The sequence below is a fragment of the Corvus brachyrhynchos genome, unplaced genomic scaffold, assembly GCF_000691975.1.
Source record: "Corvus brachyrhynchos isolate BGI_N302 unplaced genomic scaffold, ASM69197v1 scaffold221, whole genome shotgun sequence".
In the NCBI taxonomy this organism is placed as follows: Eukaryota; Metazoa; Chordata; class Aves; order Passeriformes; family Corvidae; genus Corvus; species Corvus brachyrhynchos.
The window spans coordinates 819,387-839,835 of NW_008236622.1; the positions used below are offsets into that span (position 1 = coordinate 819,387).

The following is a 20,449-nucleotide window of genomic DNA, read 5'->3' on the forward strand; positions in this document are numbered from 1 at the left end:
CTGATAGCAGCACGCTTCTAGTCATTCTTTATTTCTTCTTTTCTGTCACCTTTCTTCTATCCTGAACTCCCCAAGTGTTTGAAACATTAGCTTTCACATTCCCCAACCCCTCCACCTGCATCAATATCATATCTCTCTCCTGACCCAGGAACTCTGTTCATAATAAGGCCAAATGATTGATATGTCTGCTTCCTGGTGAAATCCCTGCAGCCAGCCCTTGTTGCCAATGCCTGTATTGTCTCAGGAGGGTGTATCCTGGTCACATGTTCCATCTGTACATTGCTGTGTTCCAGGATTCATTTTCTAAGAGCACTCACTCTTCCTTTCAAAAAGAATAGTAAGGTCAGCATTGGTTCTGAAATATTTGGTTTGGCTTTGTGTCAGAATTGTCAAATATTTCTGTTGGTACACATATGGCCTATCCTCTGCTTGGCTCTTCAGTGTTGTCATGAGTGGGTCAAATTTATGCACCCTCTTGCTTCTTGGGTAGGGGCCCCTCACCTAATTGAGAAATAAAATGTATTCTTTTATTTATCCCTGAGTTGTCCTTTTGAGCGCCTGAGCACTTTTTTTGTTCAAAGAGGGCATTTATGGTCACTATTTCTTCTGCCAGGAAGGCATGGTGAGGTGTGGCCCCTAGGAGAAGAACAAATGTTTCTCTGGTGTAGAATGTGCTTCCAGGACTCAAACACTTCTTTTTCACTTGACAAAGGATATACGTAGACTTCATACAAAATCAGAAGTTTTTCGGTCCTTTCTTTCTAGGATTCAGGCTTTAAGATGAAAAGAATCCTTTCATACTTTGAAAGTCAGAACCTTTTAGAAGAAGAGAAGGAAACATTTTGGATGGTTCCTGCTCTTTCTGCATTGGAAATAAGAGCTTTCTTCATTGCTACTTGTCCAAGTAGATAATTTATTTTATTGCACTGTGTATTGAGGTACTTGACTGACTGCTGAGATTTGTGTCATTGCACTGAGATTTGCTCAGAACAACATACGCTGCCTCTTAGAAATTACTGTGACTGTCACTTGTAGATTTCAAGGCTAGAGCTGTTCTTATTCCTTCATGGCTACTGAGGCATTCCGAACAAGACTGTGTGCAGTTGAGCTGTATTGAGAATTCAGTTCTCAAAGACTTATAGGGCCCATTTGAGAGGATGCATGTGGGAGATGTTACTCAAATTACCCTAGATTATGGGCAGACATCTGATAAATTAATCAAAGAAAGGATTGATTCCTCCCCTCAAGATGCTTGGTCTGCATTGAGCACCTTTCTTTCTGAAACAGTGCTTAAAATCTCCATTTGAAGTGAAGATGTTAGAATCACATCTACCCTTTTGAGGTATGCCATGAAGGAAAAGTGTAACTAGCAAATTGAGATCCATTGTACTTTGGAGGCAAAGAATGAATTGACTTGGCCAGCCTACCTCAGAGAGCTCTAGTTACTGATGTCTGACATCTCTGCCTTGTTCTTACTCCTCATAATGCAAGTTTGAATGGAAGTCCAGCTGTCAGCTTCATCAGGTCTGGTGTGGGAGGAAAATTGAATCAGATACTCATTGTTTATATCTCAGAGATTAGTAAAAAAAATATTTCCTTAAAGGTTACTGTTTGTTAACATAGGAAAGCAGTCTGTTTGCAATTTGGCTTTCCAAATAGAAAATACTATCCGTGTGATTGAGTGCACTTTATAAAAGTGCATATGTTTTTTGGTCATCTTCATATTTCCTAAATTATATCTTTACATGGGAGTCTTTTCTCCTCACTAGAGTCATTTACATGGAATACTTTATATATATATATACGTGTGTGTGTGTGTATAATTATCTTCACTTTTTGTTTATGCCATTTGGAAACAGGTTAACAAGTATTAAAATATTCATAAAGTAGTTGTTCATGATTGGTACTTCTCAAATGTCTTCATAAAGATGGAGAGCATCAGGTATAACTGCTTGTATTGCATATGTATTTTATTTATATTTATGAATCCAGCAGGATTTTGTAAAAGATGCTGACAGCTAGGACAGATCAAGGAGATTCTAGACATCCATCAGGATTGATTATAACCAAGTAAAGAGATTCAGTATGATAGCAACATTTGGAAGACACTTGGGACCTGCTCACTTCACTCCCTGTAATTGTCTATGACAGTTTGTATGTTCATAGATGTGATGGGGAATGCTAATTTATGTTTTTACATCCTATCACATTTCCTATTTTCCCATCATAAATTTCCCATTTGTCTTTCTCCTCCTCTTTTTGGGAAAAGAGGATTTTTGCAAGCAGTTCTCTCATAGGAAAGCCTGAGTTAGGCTATAGAAAAATGAATCACTGGAAAACTCTTTTCGTGCAAAGGGTTGAATTTTCCATATCTGTCGCTTCAAATCCATGGTAACTAAACTCTAATTACAGGATTTGGGGTAGGCTATTATGGCTGAATGAAATTGATTTTATTGAATTTGGGCTCAAATTACGTAACTGCTGACTTCTTTCCCTTAAATCTCCACAATGTTCCTTGGTTATGGAATTGAGTGAAAACAGATATAATTGCATTCTTTAAAATGTCCTTCTGGGTATTCCTGTAGTTTCTAGGAGTGTTCAGTAAATTTGAGGGATGCCTTACAAAGTTTTTCTACTCTACTGAATTAAATTTCAGCAACTTGCCAGCACTCTTTGGGACAGGTAAAAGTCAAACATGGAATGTGAATGTGTTCTGCTGTTTACAGAAGTGGCTTATGCATCAGGCATGACCACACCTGTACTCAGTTGACCTAAGACTTTCTCCTTGTAGACTCCAGGCTTTATCTTGCAACTTGCCAGGAGCTACTGTTGGAAACTGGTCACCTATTGGGTTGTGCTGGTACATCCTTCTGTGGTACATACACGACATGGGTGTGGATACAGAATCTCCCTAGTTGCGCAGATCAGTGGGTTTGGACCTGCTGAGGCTGGGTGCTGCTGCAGAGGAGGGATCTATAATAGGAGATGGGCAGGAGTTTGTGAAACAGGAATTATCCTGTAGAAATGTGGTTGGGAAGTCAGGATGTTGTTCTCATTTTCACCTTGATTTGGAAGCCTTTCCTTACTCCCTTACTTGTACTACAAATTTCTACCTGCTTTTAAGATGTCACTCATGAATAAAAAGGGATTTTGGTTTACTGTGAATTCCACTGGAAAAGAAGTACTGTGATCTGGAGCAGTTTCAAAGCAGGAGTTGTTGGTTCAGTACAAAAAAATTGTTTTGATAAACTCTTTTAATTTGTAGTGGGTTCTGCTCCATTTCATTTTCATGTTGCTCCCTGGCTCTGCAGACACCTCAGTGCCACACTACTGTGTCTCTGGGTCTCTGCAGAGGTAGGATTGCAAGGAGGAATTGTCATGCTGGTGAGGAGGAATGAGAGGAAGCACTAAGCAATTTGGATATATGTGTATGTCCTGGGAGTGGAGATTCGGAGTGGTCAGAATTATGATCATGCTGCATTGCAGGGATACAGGAACTTGAGTGCTTGAAGGGAATGTAGTGAGGAGAGGAGCAGCAAGGGGGAAGTATAGGACTGTGCAGAGGCTTACAGCTCTTGGGGGCTCTGTTTCACATTGACATCCATTATTATATTCATTCAAATTAAAAGGCCATCTGAGATGTAATAATAATGTTGCCTCAAAATTCATAATTTCTGGAAGGTTAGATTTTGCCATTCCAAAAAGGTATGAGGTACCTGTAGGCTACCATAACTGTATTTATCTTGAGTACATTTATGTGTTTAAAAATAATAGAACAGCCAAAAAATATATTAAATATATATTTGATTGAAATTGGGTAGAAAATAATTTAGTGGGTTAAGTTTTCTAGTGTAGTTATACTCTGCTAGATCAGAACTGAGCTGTGTTAAGGATATGGATAACATTAACTGCAGTTACATAATCGGTGAAGCTGCTCTTGGAGGGCCTTGAAGAAGGAAGCAGGCCAAGTCTGTTGGCATCAGCAGTCATTCACTGGTCACATCATCTTTCCTGAAAGCAGGGCAAAATTCATATAAACCTATCATGACAAAAAAGGGTAGCAGTCCTTTCTGTTTCCCAAGGATTCACCTGACATACCAAAAATAAAATCATGATTTCTTTTCTGAAAGAGTGGTAAGATGTTTAAGTGATCAGATTAGCTTCATGTTCTTAGGTGATCTGGTGGATCAGTGTAAGATTAGGAGAAGGTGGAACCAAAACATCAAGAGAAGACTTCAAGGTATTTTTGTAAAACATCTGCTTCTGAACCTACATTGTTCATATAGATAGTTAACACACATTGTTTCAGTTTTGTTAATGGAAACTTTATATCTTTCATTCTCTCTTGTTGTTAAAACAAATGGCTCAAAAGAAAAACAAAAAAGGGGGGGAACACAAAAATGTTTTGTTAGAGCTCTCTGCTCAATGGCCAGTGTATGGCTGATTTTTCTGTTTACAATGCTGCATCTACGTACTGTTTTCTAGTGGAATTCAAAAGAGAATAACAAAGCTCTGGGAAATGGTACCATTTTCATATGTATAAGCTAAGATTGCTTTCTGAGCATTAGCCTTGAAATATATTGTAAATCTTCTGTCTGCAGAAGTCCAGCTGGGGTAGCATGAAGCCAATAACGCTTGTACAAAACTTAGTTTTCATTAATTGTTTTTTATCAAGGCTGAGCTTCCCTTGCTTTCTAGATGATGACATGGATTGTCTTAAACAAAAGTGGTTAGAAAGATCAGTGCATCCCAATTTCATAAAATGAAAAATTCTTGAAAAAACCACTTCAAGTAAAGTTTGCCCTGTTTTTGGGTATGTGGTCCCTGGTTTTCCAGGCTTCTGTTCTTGCTTGTTTTGTACCTGGTTCTACTCATTTGCAAGTAATCTATATTAGTCAATTAGAGTATCTTCAAAGCTGGACCCATCAAGATTAGAAAAAGCGTTTTGCTATATATAGCCCTGATAGACACTGTAAATCGGCTTACACATGTTTTAATCCTTTAAAACCTCACTCCTACTCTTTAATATACAAAATAAAATTGGATGTGCATGCTTGCTAAGTCTTCAGCAACATTTTTAGTGGATTCACTTCAGCAGTGACTGGACCTAGTCTTTTTCTGAGTTTTCCCAGGTCTGTGGGAGCTGTTCTTAACTAAATACAACTGCAGTTTCTCTAATCTTTTGAAATTCCTTGGTCTAGTCTTTCAAGTGATTAATGAGATACAAGCTCATTAAACATTAGAGTGCATGAGAGTCACCAATAACACGTAGAATTCATTGTGGTCTCTCCCAGGCAACGTTAATATCAAATGACAAGCATTGCAGCAAAATAATATCTCCTCAAAAATGATTTATGATGTTTTTAATGTGGTCCATGAATTTTAAAAGAAAAACAAATGGAAGATCAATACAGGATCAGTGTGATGGTGGCTATCCTAAGTACCAGGCTCCATTTCCCTGTTTGGAGGCACCATGAAAAGGAAAATCGAATATTCTGAGAGTTGAGAAAAGAGTATAAATCAGTAGTTACATAAAATTGTCAGCACAAGAGTTCTGCTTAGACAGATCCAATGGGTCCTGCTAAAGAGGGCTTTCCATAGACAGATGGGAAGAGGGAAGCAAGGGGCATACTTTTTTAATTAAAGCGAACTTTTTCAGCTCTACGTGGGTTCAATATATGTAAGAATCTCTGCTGCTCAGCACTGTGTTGCCATCTGTTCCCTGTATGCACATCCCTGCTTCCTGGAGTTGCTGTTCCTTCTGTGCTGTTTGCTGAATTTCCCATCCCTTGTGTAGCCTTCTGCTCTCCTGCCCCATTTGCTAGAAAGTGTGTTCCAGACCAGATGCATTTTCATTGTGGCCTCATTTTCCTCTTCCCCTGCCTGCACAGACAATTCACCACTTTCCTGTGTATCTCTGTGTTTTGTTGCCTGCCAGATGGGCAGTCCAGGAGAGTTTCAGTGATCAGATCCTTTCTGGAGTTCCAGTTTTCTGTTCAAGTAAATATTGACATTGAACACACTACAGATTTGTAGGTAAAATCACTTCAGCATCTTGGAATCAGAGTAATCTACTAGGATTTGCTAATCTTCCCTCCTTTTGTTTCTTGCTGTGGAATGCATGCAGACATGAAATAGAGCAGATTTAGTCGAGTTTTGCACCATCTGGTTATCCAGTATAATTTTAAAGTTTAAACTTGAGCCCAGATGTATTCATCCTATGTTCTTAACAACTGATTATGTGTAAACCTGAGTAGGCTTTGGATTTTTTTTCCTTTGGTGATGGTGGGGTTCTGTTGGATAAATGCCATGAATCGAAGCAGGAGGTGCTTGTGCTTCCTCGAGCTCTCTGTTATGATGGCAGATACTATTCCCTCCCTGCCTCTAAACTTCTTGGAAACTTTGAGAAAATTCTAGTCAAGTAGAAATGCCCTTATTCTAATGTTCTTATTTTGTTTTGTTTCATGTTAGTTTTGCTGCCTGTTACCCTTTATTTGATGAATAGCATCAGCAGCTTTCCTAAAATCTAGACCTTGTGAGAGATTCTGAGTGAAGTTTCATTCAGTGCTGTTGCATATACACCCGATTTTGGAGCCTGATCAAATTCTTACCTGAAAAGATTGAGAGGTTGGATTGTGTGGTTTTCATTTGGTTTTGAATTTCTTTTTGGGTGGGCGTCTGTGTTTCTTGTACCACCATAGTTCTTATTAAAATACTATTTCAGAATCTCAGTGTTGTGATGGCTGTGCAAATTGGAAGCATATTTGTAAGTGGAGTTCCTATGACCAGCCTGCTTCATTTGGGTTAAAATCAGTTTTACTTTTTCATTTAAATAGTTTGCGCCCTTTCTATTTGGTTACCCTGATAACACTACACCAGAAATCAAACACATCCCTTCTCTTCATTTCCTGTTGACCAAGAAAGCAGGGTGTCCTTTTCATCTTGTCCACTGTGCCTGTTCCAGCTCCAAATTTCTGGAATGTTGACGTGACAAAACTTTTTTTAAAAAGTTACGTATTTATATATGCATTGTATGATTTTTTCACAACCATGTGGAAGTTTGTTGTGGTGTGCACTGTGATTTAGGGGAACAAATATCAAATTTGTCATACACTATATATGGTTGTTATGCATACCCATAAGAAAGAAAGGACTTGCAAAGAAATAGTTCTCTAGCATTTGTGAGAATCTAGAGATGAGAAGCTGAAGGAAAGTTAGAGATTGAAGGTGCAAAAGACACTTAATATCCAACTCAATCACAGAGATAGAAATATAGCCTCTTCCAGTCAAATTAGCAGAGCTCACACTTTATAGTGCTGAAGTTGAACCAACCCTACTTGGTCAACCCTTACCAGGGGACAGGTGATGATCCTTTGGGTATCAAACAGATACTGCCTTTCTGATGCTATCCAGAGTCCTGCTGCTGTCTTATTTTCTGTCTCCAGCATTAGTTTCAGTACCACTGTATGTAATACTAAGGTTTCTTTTTTTAAAAACCAAAATCCTGTGTACTTTTCAGCTCCAAACCCAATGATGGTGAGAATTCTATCCATCCTGTTCCTCACAAAACATTCTGTTATGAGGAATATAACCCAAATTTTAGCTAGCTCTACATCAAGGGAGCTCACCAGATTCTGACTGCACAGTGCTTAAGCTTCTTCTAAATATGAAATTTCTTGGCACTCCTTCTTTTCAAACATAAAGCCTTCTCAGTCCCAGCCCATTAGTTTCCTTTTTTTGCCTTATTCATATGGCAGGAGCTTCTGTGAAATTATTCTCCTCCTTACTCCTACAGATGTCCCTGTCATTCATTCAGCACTTACTTCCCAGGAGTCCTGATGAGAAAAATTAAATTAATTCAGGAAGCTGCAAGACCAGCAACCTGAGGATGAGATACAGGGTAGAGTTAAGCAATACTGGGAAATAGCCTCCCTGGTAACCCTCTTACATCTGTGTGCTGCATAGGAGGAAGTCTGATTCTTCAAGCAAATGACACATGATACAGAAATTTGTATTTTTTTCCAGTAGCTATTACAAAGAGCTGCAGATATTTTTAGTACTGAACAGGCAGTAGCGCAGGAAAATGTTTGGATTATCTGATCTTTTCTGTGCTTACTTTCCTTTCACTTAGGGGCACACAAATCTTTTAGGTTTGTCGTTTCCTGGGTATAAATGAGTAAAATGAGGTGACTTACCCAAGGCCCTGCAGGGCAGCAGTAGCACAGCACAAGTGAGTTGTTCTCTCACTGCATCTGAGCCCTTCCCCTAAGGAATGTTGCTTTCTAAAAAATGTCGTTTTCTCACATTCCTCCTCATCCTTACTGTCCTGTCATCTTACATTCTTTTGTTATTAGTGACAGCATCAGTAGTCGTGGAAATAATGTTTTTTATTCTCTTGTCAAACAACCTCATCAGTTTGATTTAGTGCTGGTAAAGTTTTTGATCTGAACTTTATTTGTAAAAAGGCACTTGGTGCTATTTTAAAAACTAAGACATCTTTAAAAGCTACTAGCTTTTGCTTATAGAGGACAAAAGTTAGGGATATTTAAGAGACTGTTCATATTGTCATAATCTGGATAGGGTTAATTATAGATGCTATTGGTGCTCACTGTATGATGAGTGTGTGGGGAGAAAGGGCCACAGAACTTAATATGATAAAACATTCACAGTTTTTAGATGGATGTTGAAGGAGCCTTAGTTTAAAGATTTTCTCAAGATTTTTTATTTTAGAGCCCTTTCTCCCAGTCTTTCACTTCCTGAATAACTGTGGTGCCCACAGGGAGTGAGGGTGCAGCTCAGGAGAGCAGCTCATTGCCAGTCCAGCAGCTGCTTGCAGCACACACACCCTGGCTCTCCCAGTGTTGGTTTGTTATAATCTGGCATCACGTGGTCTCCTGGGGAAGGTGGTGGCTGCAGAACATTTCGTTTGACTAGGAAGGGTTTACAAGTGGATCTGTTGATCCTGAAGTCCAAACTATTCAGCTGAAGGAAAAACTTACTTGCTCTGAGTTCGTATTTTATGCTGACAGCATGTAAGTACCTCACTTCAGGAGACGTTTGTCCTGAAGAAGCAATTGTTTTTTTCCTGCCTGCCTTTGTAGCTAAAATCAAATGCATTTAGCATAGTTTTATTAGTACATGGTGCTGCTTAAGAACACAATCCGTTTTTCCAGGATTAACATTGTACATAATTCTGTGGGGCCAGTTTGAATCTCTAATGCTGTTTACAAGTGAATTGAGATTCATGCCAGAATTCTGGATTTTTTTTTTTTTTCCTTTCCTGAGCTCCCAGAGGAACACAGTCTTATTTCAGAAGATGTTTTGCGTATTTCCCACCTTGTAGTGTTAAATTCTTTATCTCAATCAAATCCAGTAATTTTGAAGTAAAGACAGTTTTCATTCCCATTTTTTAACATTTTTAATGTAAAATACATAGTTCTTGATTATAAACATGTATTTCATATGTATGTTCTGAAGTTTCCTTTCTATCATGGGCTAAAATTTATCTGTATCAGTCTTTTTATTTCTATGAAATGGATAATTATTAGTAGAAATGTTTGTCTTAATTAGAAAAAAATAGTTACTGTGTACTATAGATTCCAATCAAGAAATTTTGAAGTTAATATTCTTGTGTATTTTCTTCACCTGATCAAAATTATTTCAGATTTTCTTTCAGTTTAATAGCTGAAGTTTGGCAGGAAATTAACTGCCATGCCTTTGTTACAGAATACAGTCGTTTTGAAGCTAAAATCCATGATTTACGGGAGCAGATGATGAACAGTAGCATTAGTTCAGGATCAGGATCTTTGCGAACCAGCCAGAAGAGATCCCTCTATGTCAGGTAATCATCTTTTTCATAGTATTGCTACTGTGTTTTTCTGCTTTCCTGTAGACTTACTATTTTGGCATTTGCATTTTCTTACAATTATTTACTAAGTATTAATAAATGGATACTTATATGCAAATATAATTTTAAAAGTACTTTATTTAGACTGATTAATGTAATGTAGCTGAAAATGAAGTAATATCCCTGAGAACCCTAGATGAACTTTGAAGAGTGGTGCTATTATTTGCTTTTTGTCTTTTGCTTTGAGAAAGATGATAATCCATCAGCAAAAACATGTACTTCTTTAAGTCAGTGTATGTGAAGTCTTAACAACTTGCTTGGTTCAGTTTGTGTTTTTGTGACAGAAGTCTTCATATTCTTCCTTGCTCAGTACTTGAGTTCAAATTTATGGTCTTCCTTTTCTTAAGATTTGACAGATTTCCATCTTCTTTCCTTCAGCTTACTTTAGTTGTTTTCTTGGCTTTATTAAGAAATCTTATTTCTCTATCCAATTGCATTTTGTTATGGAATATTTTTCCATAACCAAGAGAGAAAATGCAAAGCAAATGAACTGAGCATACCTCATTAATTTATTCATATCAAGTTTAACGTAAAGGATGCTGCAAGGAAGTGGAAATGTAAGAGCATGAAGCAGATGAGAAAATAGGTGGTTTCACGGGGAAATTATGGCAAGGTGCAGTTTATTCATGTGTCATTTAACTCCTACATCAGTTATCATGTACTGATAAAGCATAACGTTTCAAGTATGGAACGTAGGTAAAAGGATTGCGTTTTTAAAAATAAATTGATTTTTGAGTTCCCCAAATCAGCTTATCTCTGGATTGAATCAGGGCCAGCAGTAGCCTCTTGGTAGGGGCCAGAATGTTTCAGTAGAGTAGGTAAGGCTTCAAGTAGTTCTGGTGCTTGGGTTAAACATGGTTAAAAATGTTGTAGGACCTCACTGATTTACCTGCTAAAAGTAAGCAGGCTCAGTTGCTGTTGACTTTTCCCATCCAAAGCAGATACTGTTTTGTTAATGGTGTGTTCTATCTACTGAGCTATGGGAAAGGAAGCAAGTCATAGATGAAGCAGTTCCCTGATTGCATTGATGGTCAGAAAAGTCATGGTCCTTTGTAACCTATTTCTGAATGCTTTGACACAAATGTAGCTAAGTACTCATAGGGCTTCTGTTTAGCTTGACTCTAACAGGTAGTTCCTATGTTTAGACATATCATTTCAGTAGCTGGATTCTGTTTTCTTAGATTTGAGCCTACTTTTTTTTTTTATACTTCTGTCTGCATTAAATATTTTGGGGGTCAAAATTTAAATTTCTTAAAAAAAAATGCCGTAAATACTAAGGGTAGGTGCTTGATACCGCAGTTATCCATATCTTTGAATTTCCACAGGTAGGTAGGTGTACATATGGATATTTTGCTGAGATCTTCCTTTCCATAATCCCAAGATTTATTGGTTTAGCCCTCATCATGTAACTAAGCCTAAACAATTCTAAATGCTTTTATTTTGCTTGGTTAGCTATAGCCTGATTAGGTTCTAAAGTGCTTATGCTCATGTTCGCACTCTGGTCTGATATTTTAACCCACTGACAAGCATTTTATGTTTACGTAGCTTTTATTCCACTGATGGAAGTTGTTGAGCTTTTGACTTTGCCAGCTGCTGCAGAACTTTCAGCCTTCTCCAGGTTGTTGACAGAAGCCTTGTGAGGACTGGTTTCATTGAAGGTTTTTGAGGCTCAATAATCAGTGTTGGTATAAGTCAGTACAAAAATCTAAAATGCAAAAATTCCACTGCAGAAATACTTTCCTACCCACATCTCTTTACAGAGGGTGCTGTTAGGGCTTTTGGGATCTGCTCGTGTCATCGCACCAAAAGTTGCCAAAGACTGGGAGGCAACTTTGTATGCACAGAAAGAGTTCACATCTGTTCTGTCTGGTTTCTGATGCAATTTTGACCACATTGAAGTAACTTTTATGAATATTTTCACATATTGCTAGATACTGACAGAACATGTTAGTTATCCGCTTTATTCCTGATAATAAGTCACTCTGGTATAATCATACTCTACTTTTAATTGTACCAATTCAAAGCCAATGTTAGTAACTTCAGCTATCTTTTTTCAGTAGTACTGGGTTTTGGATATGCCTTAAAGGATGCCAGTTATGTAACAAAATGCTGAATTGAATGGTAAATCCAACAGTAAAATGTTTATAGGCATTCAATCACAATTGCAGAAAACCTATTAAATAAAAATACTCTGAAAATCATCTCTGCTGGTTTCTCAAGATCATGGTAACAAATTAGTAAATAAAATCAGCTACATCACTGTATCCCTTTAAACATGGTATCTTTAAGACTAGTCTACCTGTAAACAGCATTTTTGTGGTATTATGTAATATTAAGGAAAAGGCAATTGTGTTTTCCTGAAGATACCATTTGAAGTAAAATGGAAGATTTTTCTTTGTAATTGTATGTATATCAAAAGTGACGCATAGCAATCTAGGAAACAGTCCTTGGAGAGCAATACAAATACAGCAATTCAGCAGCAGCTGACTCTTCATTTGCACATCCAAGTCTCCCCCCACACCACCACCCTGTCCCCAGCTAATTCAGATATTCAGATGTACTGATGTACCTTCTCTTATTTTGCTTTATATTTCTTCTGGTCTTTGTTCTAAGAGAAGACAGATTCTCTCATAATAATGTCTCTGGGTTTGCATCTGAGCTATATCCATATCATCTGCAGCTTCAAAAAGCCCATGTGAGATACCTTCATGGTATCAAGTTTCTGTGATAATATGTTGAGAGAGAGTAAATCTGTTCCATATTTTATCTCATCTTCTGTGGCAAGTCTCAGTCTGCAATGCGTGTAGCATTCAAAATCAAAAATCACTTTTAAATTTGTGCCTTCTTCTGACCAGCATAATACATTCCAAATTCAAACAATGGTGCAGATTTGTGCTTGAATCAGAGAAAAAAATGGTTATATCTCCAAGGTGAAGAAACATAACAGTTTTTAAATGACTAGGATATTTTAACTAAATCCTTTGGAAAAATAAGATCAGATATTAGCAGCAGGCTAAGTGTACTTGCCTGAAGTTTAATTGGGTCATCTCCATGTTATTCTCAGAGTTCAGACATTAAGTTTCAAATAACTACCAAAAACTCAGAAAAAGAGAACCTCATTTACAAGCTGACCTTCATTTATTTGCTGCAGGAATTCTTGGTTGCTTTTTTTGTTGAAGAAATGCTTCAGTCAACAGCCTATGATAGTGGAAGTAATGAGTGTGGCAGGTAAAAAGATACTCTGGAATATTTGGCACTGTTACAGAGCCATGAAATTTTTGGCTTTGAAGCATAACCACTTATGAAATATGTAACCCAACTTCAGTTTCTCTAGACTTGTGGATGAAGGAACTGAGTTACCTTTTTTAGTGCTCTTTGGTTCCAGAGTAGTACAAAGTGAAATAAAAGGGAGGATTTGGTGCTTTCTCTAGAAAATAATTTTTAGGGCTTCCCATTTAAATTTAAATAGAGCTTTACAGTAAATATCATGGACTACACTGAAAGCAGTAGTTGATCAGAAATACTAAATTTATTTTTAAGTAAATTGGGTTTATAACTTACACTAGGTAAATGTATACATGGCGTATTTAATCTGTAATAAAAGTCTCCATGCAGGGAGTTAATAGAAGCAGTATGTTTTATATACCAGCCTGTACATAAATGCGTCATCTGGGCTGTGAAGTGAGTTCTTGGTTGATGACATGCCAGGCATACAGGAAAAGCCATGTTAATCACGTGGAATCAAAAAAAAAATTTGTTAATTCTATTTGCTTTTGAGGTCATCTATATCATCATTAGCAGTTCCTGGTACTCCTATAAATGTTAGCTGCATGGTTTTGTCACTATTGTGTGACATTCTAAACGATCTTTTTCAAAAACCATCTTCATCAGCTTTGACTTTTTTGCCCAATAAAATTATTTTTCTTGGAGTGACTCCCCCAGAAGAAATGATTGAAACTGCCTTTCGTTGTGCAAAAACTGTTCTGTGTAACCATCTATCTAGTTTGATGGTTACACAGTTTGATGATTACATGTTGGTAATAATGACTTTATCCATTTCTGCTTCCATTTCACTCCTGAGTATTTTTTCTCATGTAGTCAACATATATGTTAATGCTGTTAAGCCCAGCTCACAGCTTTTATAAATTTATATGCAAACTCAAAAATAGAAGTTAAAAGAGGAGCTGGTAGAAATCATTACATGAATGCTAACAAGGAATCTCAGGAAATAAATTTCACAGTGCATGTAATTAATTCAGTGAAAATGTATACAACTTAAATCTGCATTGAAAGTACATACTGGATTATGTGCAGTTTATTTTGAGATATGAAATGATATTTGTCCAGAGTGTCTCTTGACAAATGTGCAGAATAAATGTGGAGGAATAACTACTTCCTATCTGAATAATTTTCTTACCTGCAGTATTTTGGCTGTTTCAAAGGAAAAAAAAATTGTTCTGATTTTTTAAAAAATAATCAGGATATCTTAAGTATGCTATGGAATTAACCCAAAAGATCTTATCGTGAAGGTTGCACTGCTAAGGAAGGTGGTATTTCAACCTCCAACCTATTTCAAAATTGAAAGCCTAAATTTTGTTATAAACTTAAATTAATGGTATTGCAGACTTAAATATAAGGCTCTTTGTATATGAAGAGTAAATATTTTGAAGCCATTTAAAAATTTCTGTGGTTTTTTAGACATTTTTTAAAATGTTTATTAAAACCTTCAATCCTTTAGGAAAAGTTGTGTTATATTTTATAACCCAAGAAAGGCACGGTGTCTCAAACAACTCTGGTTTTGCAATAGATGCTGAAGGTGAATTGGTCTGACAAAATATTTTGGATTTTTTCCCTGTAAACAGTTTGTTATTGATTATGAATAAATGCAGTTCAAACCCAAAGAAATACACTCAGTGCTTTAGAAAGGTAAAATTCACAAAGTGAAGTACATTTTGGAGCAAACAGGTTATGACTTGCATGGGTTAAAAATTTCTGTGATATTAAAAACCTAGCAGAAAAAAGTATGTAAGACCAGTGTTTGGGATAAAGTGACAAGCTGAATTTGGACAAGGAAAATGACACCCTTTTAAATCATCACAATTTAATCTGTTGGCACTACTTTGTGATGGCTTGATATAGAGCAAGTTGGATTTGGGTATTGTTCAGAAATTGCAGCACTGACCACGTACAAACTGGCAGATGAAATGATATTGAGGATTTTTTGGATGGTGTCATACAAGCACTTATTTTACATAGGTGAGGTTCAGGAACTATTTTCAAATATAAAAGAAGAGTTGTTTAGAAGGCAGAATCTTAGGAGTAATTTCTTGCCGTTTGCTACGAAGCTTCTGTCATCTTTCATTTCCATGTCCTCATTAAACCCTCAGCTGTGCCAGGCAGCAGCATACTGCGGATATCTTCATTTCCTCAGGGAACTTGTCCAGGTATAAAATGATCCAAAAGGGAGAAAAAATTTTACTTGTAAACCAGATCAGTTCCACAGTGTGGTGGACCGTGGGCCTTTTCAGGCACCTGTGCTTTGTTAAGCAAGACGGGGAACAGGAGTCAGTACAAAGCAGGCATGGATGTGGGCAGGGTAATAGTGGCTTGCATAAACTTTTCTTGCTGCCAGAGGGAATGTTAATAAAACTGTAGTCACGCAGCTGCTATTCAGGTATTGTGAGTGCCTATTATTTGAAAACAGGCTTACCTTAGGAAAAACGATGAGATTCTCTTGAAATAGTCAGGAATTTCCCAAAGGAATGTGCATAAGGTTCTCTGCCTTTAGGTACTACAGTAGCAAAGTGGTGATCAGATCACATTTCTAAGTTGTTTTTTTTATCCTGGGAGCAGGACACTGACTTTTATTTGAAAGACAGTACTAAACTGTACTAAATTACTAAATAATTTCAATTTATAACTTGATATGAAACAGTGTACTTAACAGAACTTTTGTCAGTGCTGTAGCTTCAACTACTTGTGTGCCTTTTTTGTCCTAGGCTGATACATAACTTGCTCTGCGCAAAGTACTTATTGAATTGCAGAAGGTGTCTTCTAGAGAGCTTTTGTAAAGCACTAGAGGTTTGCTCTGGATGAAGTTTTTTCTTATTCATTAAAGCTTAGAAGTGTGTGTGGATACTGTTCTACATATTCTGTGTGTGTATGAGAGAATGTATTCAGCCTTCTGTAAGTACCTGTCAGAATGATGCAATTATTTATGAATAGCACAGGCAGCTTGCTTCATATTTTGTGCTATTCATACTTCCCTGTTTTTTTCTTGCTTTTTTCTATGTTTAATTTTTTCTTTTCAATGTAGAGCTCTTTTTGATTATGACAAGACTAAAGACAGTGGCCTTCCGAGTCAAGGATTAAACTTCAAATTTGGCGATATTCTCCACGTCATTAATGCTTCTGATGATGAATGGTGGCAAGCACGGCAGGTAACTCCAGATGGAGAAAGTGATGAAATTGGAGTTATCCCAAGCAAACGGAGGTATGTCATACTTTATTGACTTTGAGATGTCTGCTATTAAACATCTGATCTCATTAATACATATACTGTATATGCTTTTCTCTTTGTTGTTAATCCTGTACCACATCAGCCACTTGTTTGATTTTGGTTTTTTGGTTTGGTGTTTTGTTTTTTTTTTCAAGTAATCTGTAGTGGGATTCTCATTTACTTAATGAGAAGTTTATTAAAACCCTGTTTAGCCTTAGGAGTTGTGTGCTGAAGTTGATAAAGGTAGTCCACATCCACCGTCTCTGTTCTCATTGTAAGCAAGTTATGGGTTTAATAACATCACATGTGGGTTTAATAACAGTTTAATAACCATTTATGTATGAAAAGATGCAAAGTGAATTTTATTCAAGTCACGACACTATCATGAATTCTTTCTACCCAGAACCTGGAAAACTGGAAAATCATCCTTTGGTAGCCAGAGCCAATGGAGATGAGGTTTTGGTTGGCATACTGGAGACTCAAATAAGAGTTTAAGTGCTCTGAATCTTAATATCTGCTGTTAACTGATAATTGAGGCTGTTCACTTACTGTGTCATGTTTCCTCTTTGCACCCTCTGGATTTATTGAACACATATAGTCACAAAATACTCCCAGTACTCTCACAGCTCATCACTTGAGAAATAACAGTTTTCCATTAGCAGGCTTCCATTTTCTGAATATGTCATAAGCAATAAAATGTGTAGTTCGAAAGGTACATCAATATAGTTCTTTTGTAACAAGCAGTAACTTGAAGTTCTGATTCTGCCATTGTTGTGTGTGTTTTTGTGGCAGAGTTGAGAAAAAAGAACGAGCCCGTTTGAAGACAGTGAAATTCAATTCCAAAACAAGAGGAGATAAAGGGGTGAGTTAATGAAGTGCTGGCATTGTGAATGGTAACATTTTTCAGTGATTTTATGTGTGGAGAATCAGTTTCAGATTTGAGTGAAAAGACTAAATTCTATCAAACAGAAATAAAATAATTCTGAACACCAAAGCAGACTTCAGTTGCCAAAACACTGCAAATTGTTTAAAGAATTAGCATAGAAATATATATGCTTGTTAATACTGTAATGTAGTAGGAGCTGTATATCCTAACCAAGTATTGAATAGTGCCATTTCCAATAGCTGTGGTTCCTGTCCCAGTACATGTGATGGGATTGAGTGGTGAGAAAGCAGTGAGCCTATGAGTAGTAATAGGAATATTTGTAGCCAAAATTATAGCAATTTCATAATGGCACAACAGTTAAATTTGTTTGTTTTGAGGGTGAGGCTTTTTTGAAATGTTTTGTTTGTTCTGAAATTTGAGAAACAATTCCACAACCTTACCATTTCTACAGTAGTATATGACTAGTAATTTCAAGACTTAGGCATGTGCATTTTAGATGTAAGTCTTCTAAAGTAATAATATATTGCCATTTTAAAAAATCTGAAGTATGCTTTAAGCTCCTGAGGAAGCTATTTCTTAAATAGTGATTATATTTTTAATTGCACTAATGCTGTAGCATTTGTTAGTTGTTATTGTAAATCCTACAAATGCCTGTTAGTAATTTATTTCAGTTACAATGTTTACATAACTTCAGAAATCACATCTGTAAAATATTAAAGCTTCAGTATTACGTCCCGATAGTGTAGGACTACAAAGTATAAAGACTCTAAAATCCATATATACATCCCTCTGCTATATGGCAAAGGTTTCAGTTATTAACAAAATGTCATGGTTTTCCCCATATGTATTTGTTTAAAAGGAAATCAGTATCTCTAGCTACTTTCTGATGCACAATTATGGTACTGCCTTGGAGATTCGCTGGATTAATTGCAGTATTTTTCTGTTTTGGTGCATTCATAATTTGGTATTGGAATAAAATGTTATCAACTGACATGGTAATTTGAGTTTGCTTTTTAGAAGTCATACAAAGAGTGGCTTAAATACTTCAGATTCTTTTCATTACGTTAAGTAATTTTTCAAATGTTACCATGTTCTTTGAAAGATAATTGCATGGTTTTGTAGTTTGTCTACCAATAAACTGCAAACAGTTAATTACTGACGTGTTTGAAGTTAGCATTTTGACAACAGCAGAATTGGTGCACAGTCCCTGTGTACTAACAGAGCACCAAAGAAATGCATGGAATACTGAGTGGAAAAGCAACTACGCTTGCCATTGATGTAGAACTGCAGTTCTCTTTCTTTAGTAATATTTCATTTTGCAAACACGCTTGCACTGTTCACAATCTTTTGCTTCAGCTGTAAATGTTTTAACATCAGAGTTTCTCTTGAAAGTATTCCTCCTGTATTTGTCATGATAATACTTTTCCCAGTAAGTTGACTGCACCGTCCATGTCCTCATGGACCACATGCCTTCCTGTGTCTGTGTATGCTAATACTCCATGAACAGGATGAAATACCCATTTTGTACAGTTTTTGAAAATGTCTATTTCCTTGAAGAATAACCCTAGTGATGGCTAACATTGAAATCCATGTTCCTTTCATTGTAAGGAAAGCTAAAAAGTCTGGAGCAGAAATGGTTACATTTTATTCTTGCTCGGTCCTTTCATATACACATCTCATTTTCTGTGCTGCTTCTGATTTAATATATTCCTGCTTATGATGCTTGTGAATGATTGCCAGTGGGCTTATGAAAAATTTAATGCAATTACTATGCATTTTCAACTAATAAGCAAATCCTTCTAGCTTTTTATAATCATGATATCTTTTAAAAGTAATCTTTTGGCTAATCTTTTATGCAAAATCAGTATAATATTACTTTTATTTTCTCTTTTTTTTTGGCAATGGAACTGACTCTGACCATTATACATGCAGTATATAAACTTTCGTATTGATTCAGGAAGACTTACTGTGCAGAAAGTTAAAATAATTATTATGAAATATTTTCAAAACTATAATGAAGAACCTGATTATGTTTTATGAAGTCCAATAAATCAGCCACTCCTTTTAACTGTAGAAATTGCAGATTCTCACTGCCTCAGCTAAACTGAACCATTTTAGCTTTATTACATTTGTCTCCTTTTACCAAACTGAGGGACTTGCCCAAATGAAACAATTACATAGATGTGAGACTTCTACTTTTTGAATTTACATTACAGTATTTTTCAGTATACTCAGAAAGGATCTCCTCTGGACATGTTTCTTTGTTGCCCTTTTTCTGTAGATGACATTACCCTTCCTGGTTGTGAGAAATCATTTGCAGTGACTTGACTTCTGTTAGAGAAGGTCAGGAGGACCATAACGTAAAAATTTGCCTGTGCCAAGTATTGTTCCTGCCAGCATATGATTGGCTTGAAACTTGATCTTTTGTCAATGTGTCAGGTTGATAATTTACCAATTTTTATAGTGGAATAACAGTTTTAGTCGAACACAGATGCAAGGCAATTAAAGGTTTTATGGATTTCCTCCTTATCACAGTATTGTTATTTCCAGAGCTCAATGTCACTGATCGTGCTCCCATGGTACCATGTGCCTCTTTAACACCTTGTAATTTCAAGTAATTTTTAAAAAAAAACATTGGTAATAAAAATCACTGGATTTTTCTGCTATTGCCCAGCATAGCAAAAGCATCTGTATTAAAACAGATGGCCAGAAGGATTGTTAGTCCTGTAGCAGGATGCAGCTTTTGTGTTGCACTGTAGGAAAAGAGCACAGCTATAGACATTCTCTGTAGGAAGGCCAAGTGCTAGTTTTCAATTGTACCAAAAAATGTGGCCCACCATTTAAAAAAAAAATTTGTCCTGTTTGACCCCTAGTTGTTACTGTAATTCATTCCATACTTAATGCTGGTAGAAAGGATAATATGCCTTTTTGGAACTGTATTGCATATAATAGAAGAATGTGAACTCACATGGGCTGAAGAAAGACAATTACTTGAAAGTTAACATGGTCCGAAATTTAGAAACAATTGTTAAGAGTCGTGATTGCATGATGATTTTTTTTTTTTTTTTACAATAGCTTTTAAAAGATGTTTCTGTGGTGCTTTTCTTACTTCCTGCTGCACATAGCTTAGAAATAAATAGTTCCCCTACAGCACAGG

The 20,449-nt window shown here is 36.5% G+C and overlaps 1 protein-coding gene across 24 annotated transcripts in view; it reads left to right on the plus strand.

Annotated features, from left to right (window-relative positions):
• DLG1 (discs large MAGUK scaffold protein 1) overlaps positions 1-20,449 on the plus strand; it is a 149,279-nt gene that overhangs the window by 110,953 nt on the left and 17,877 nt on the right. For 23 of the 24 annotated variants that reach the window (XR_001859418.1, XR_001859417.1, XM_017726441.1 and 20 more), the window contains 3 exons: positions 9,727-9,841; positions 16,224-16,400; positions 17,199-17,268. Coding sequence is in view for 22 of the 24 variants with exons in the window: in XM_017726441.1 (XP_017581930.1) it covers positions 9,727-9,841; positions 16,224-16,400; positions 17,199-17,268 (362 nt within the window). In the remaining 2 variants the exon portion in view is untranslated. Of the gene's footprint in view, positions 1-8,932; positions 9,033-9,726; positions 9,842-16,223; positions 16,401-17,198; positions 17,269-20,449 lie in introns of those variants that run through there. The other variant, XM_017726442.1, reaches the window with a different exon arrangement.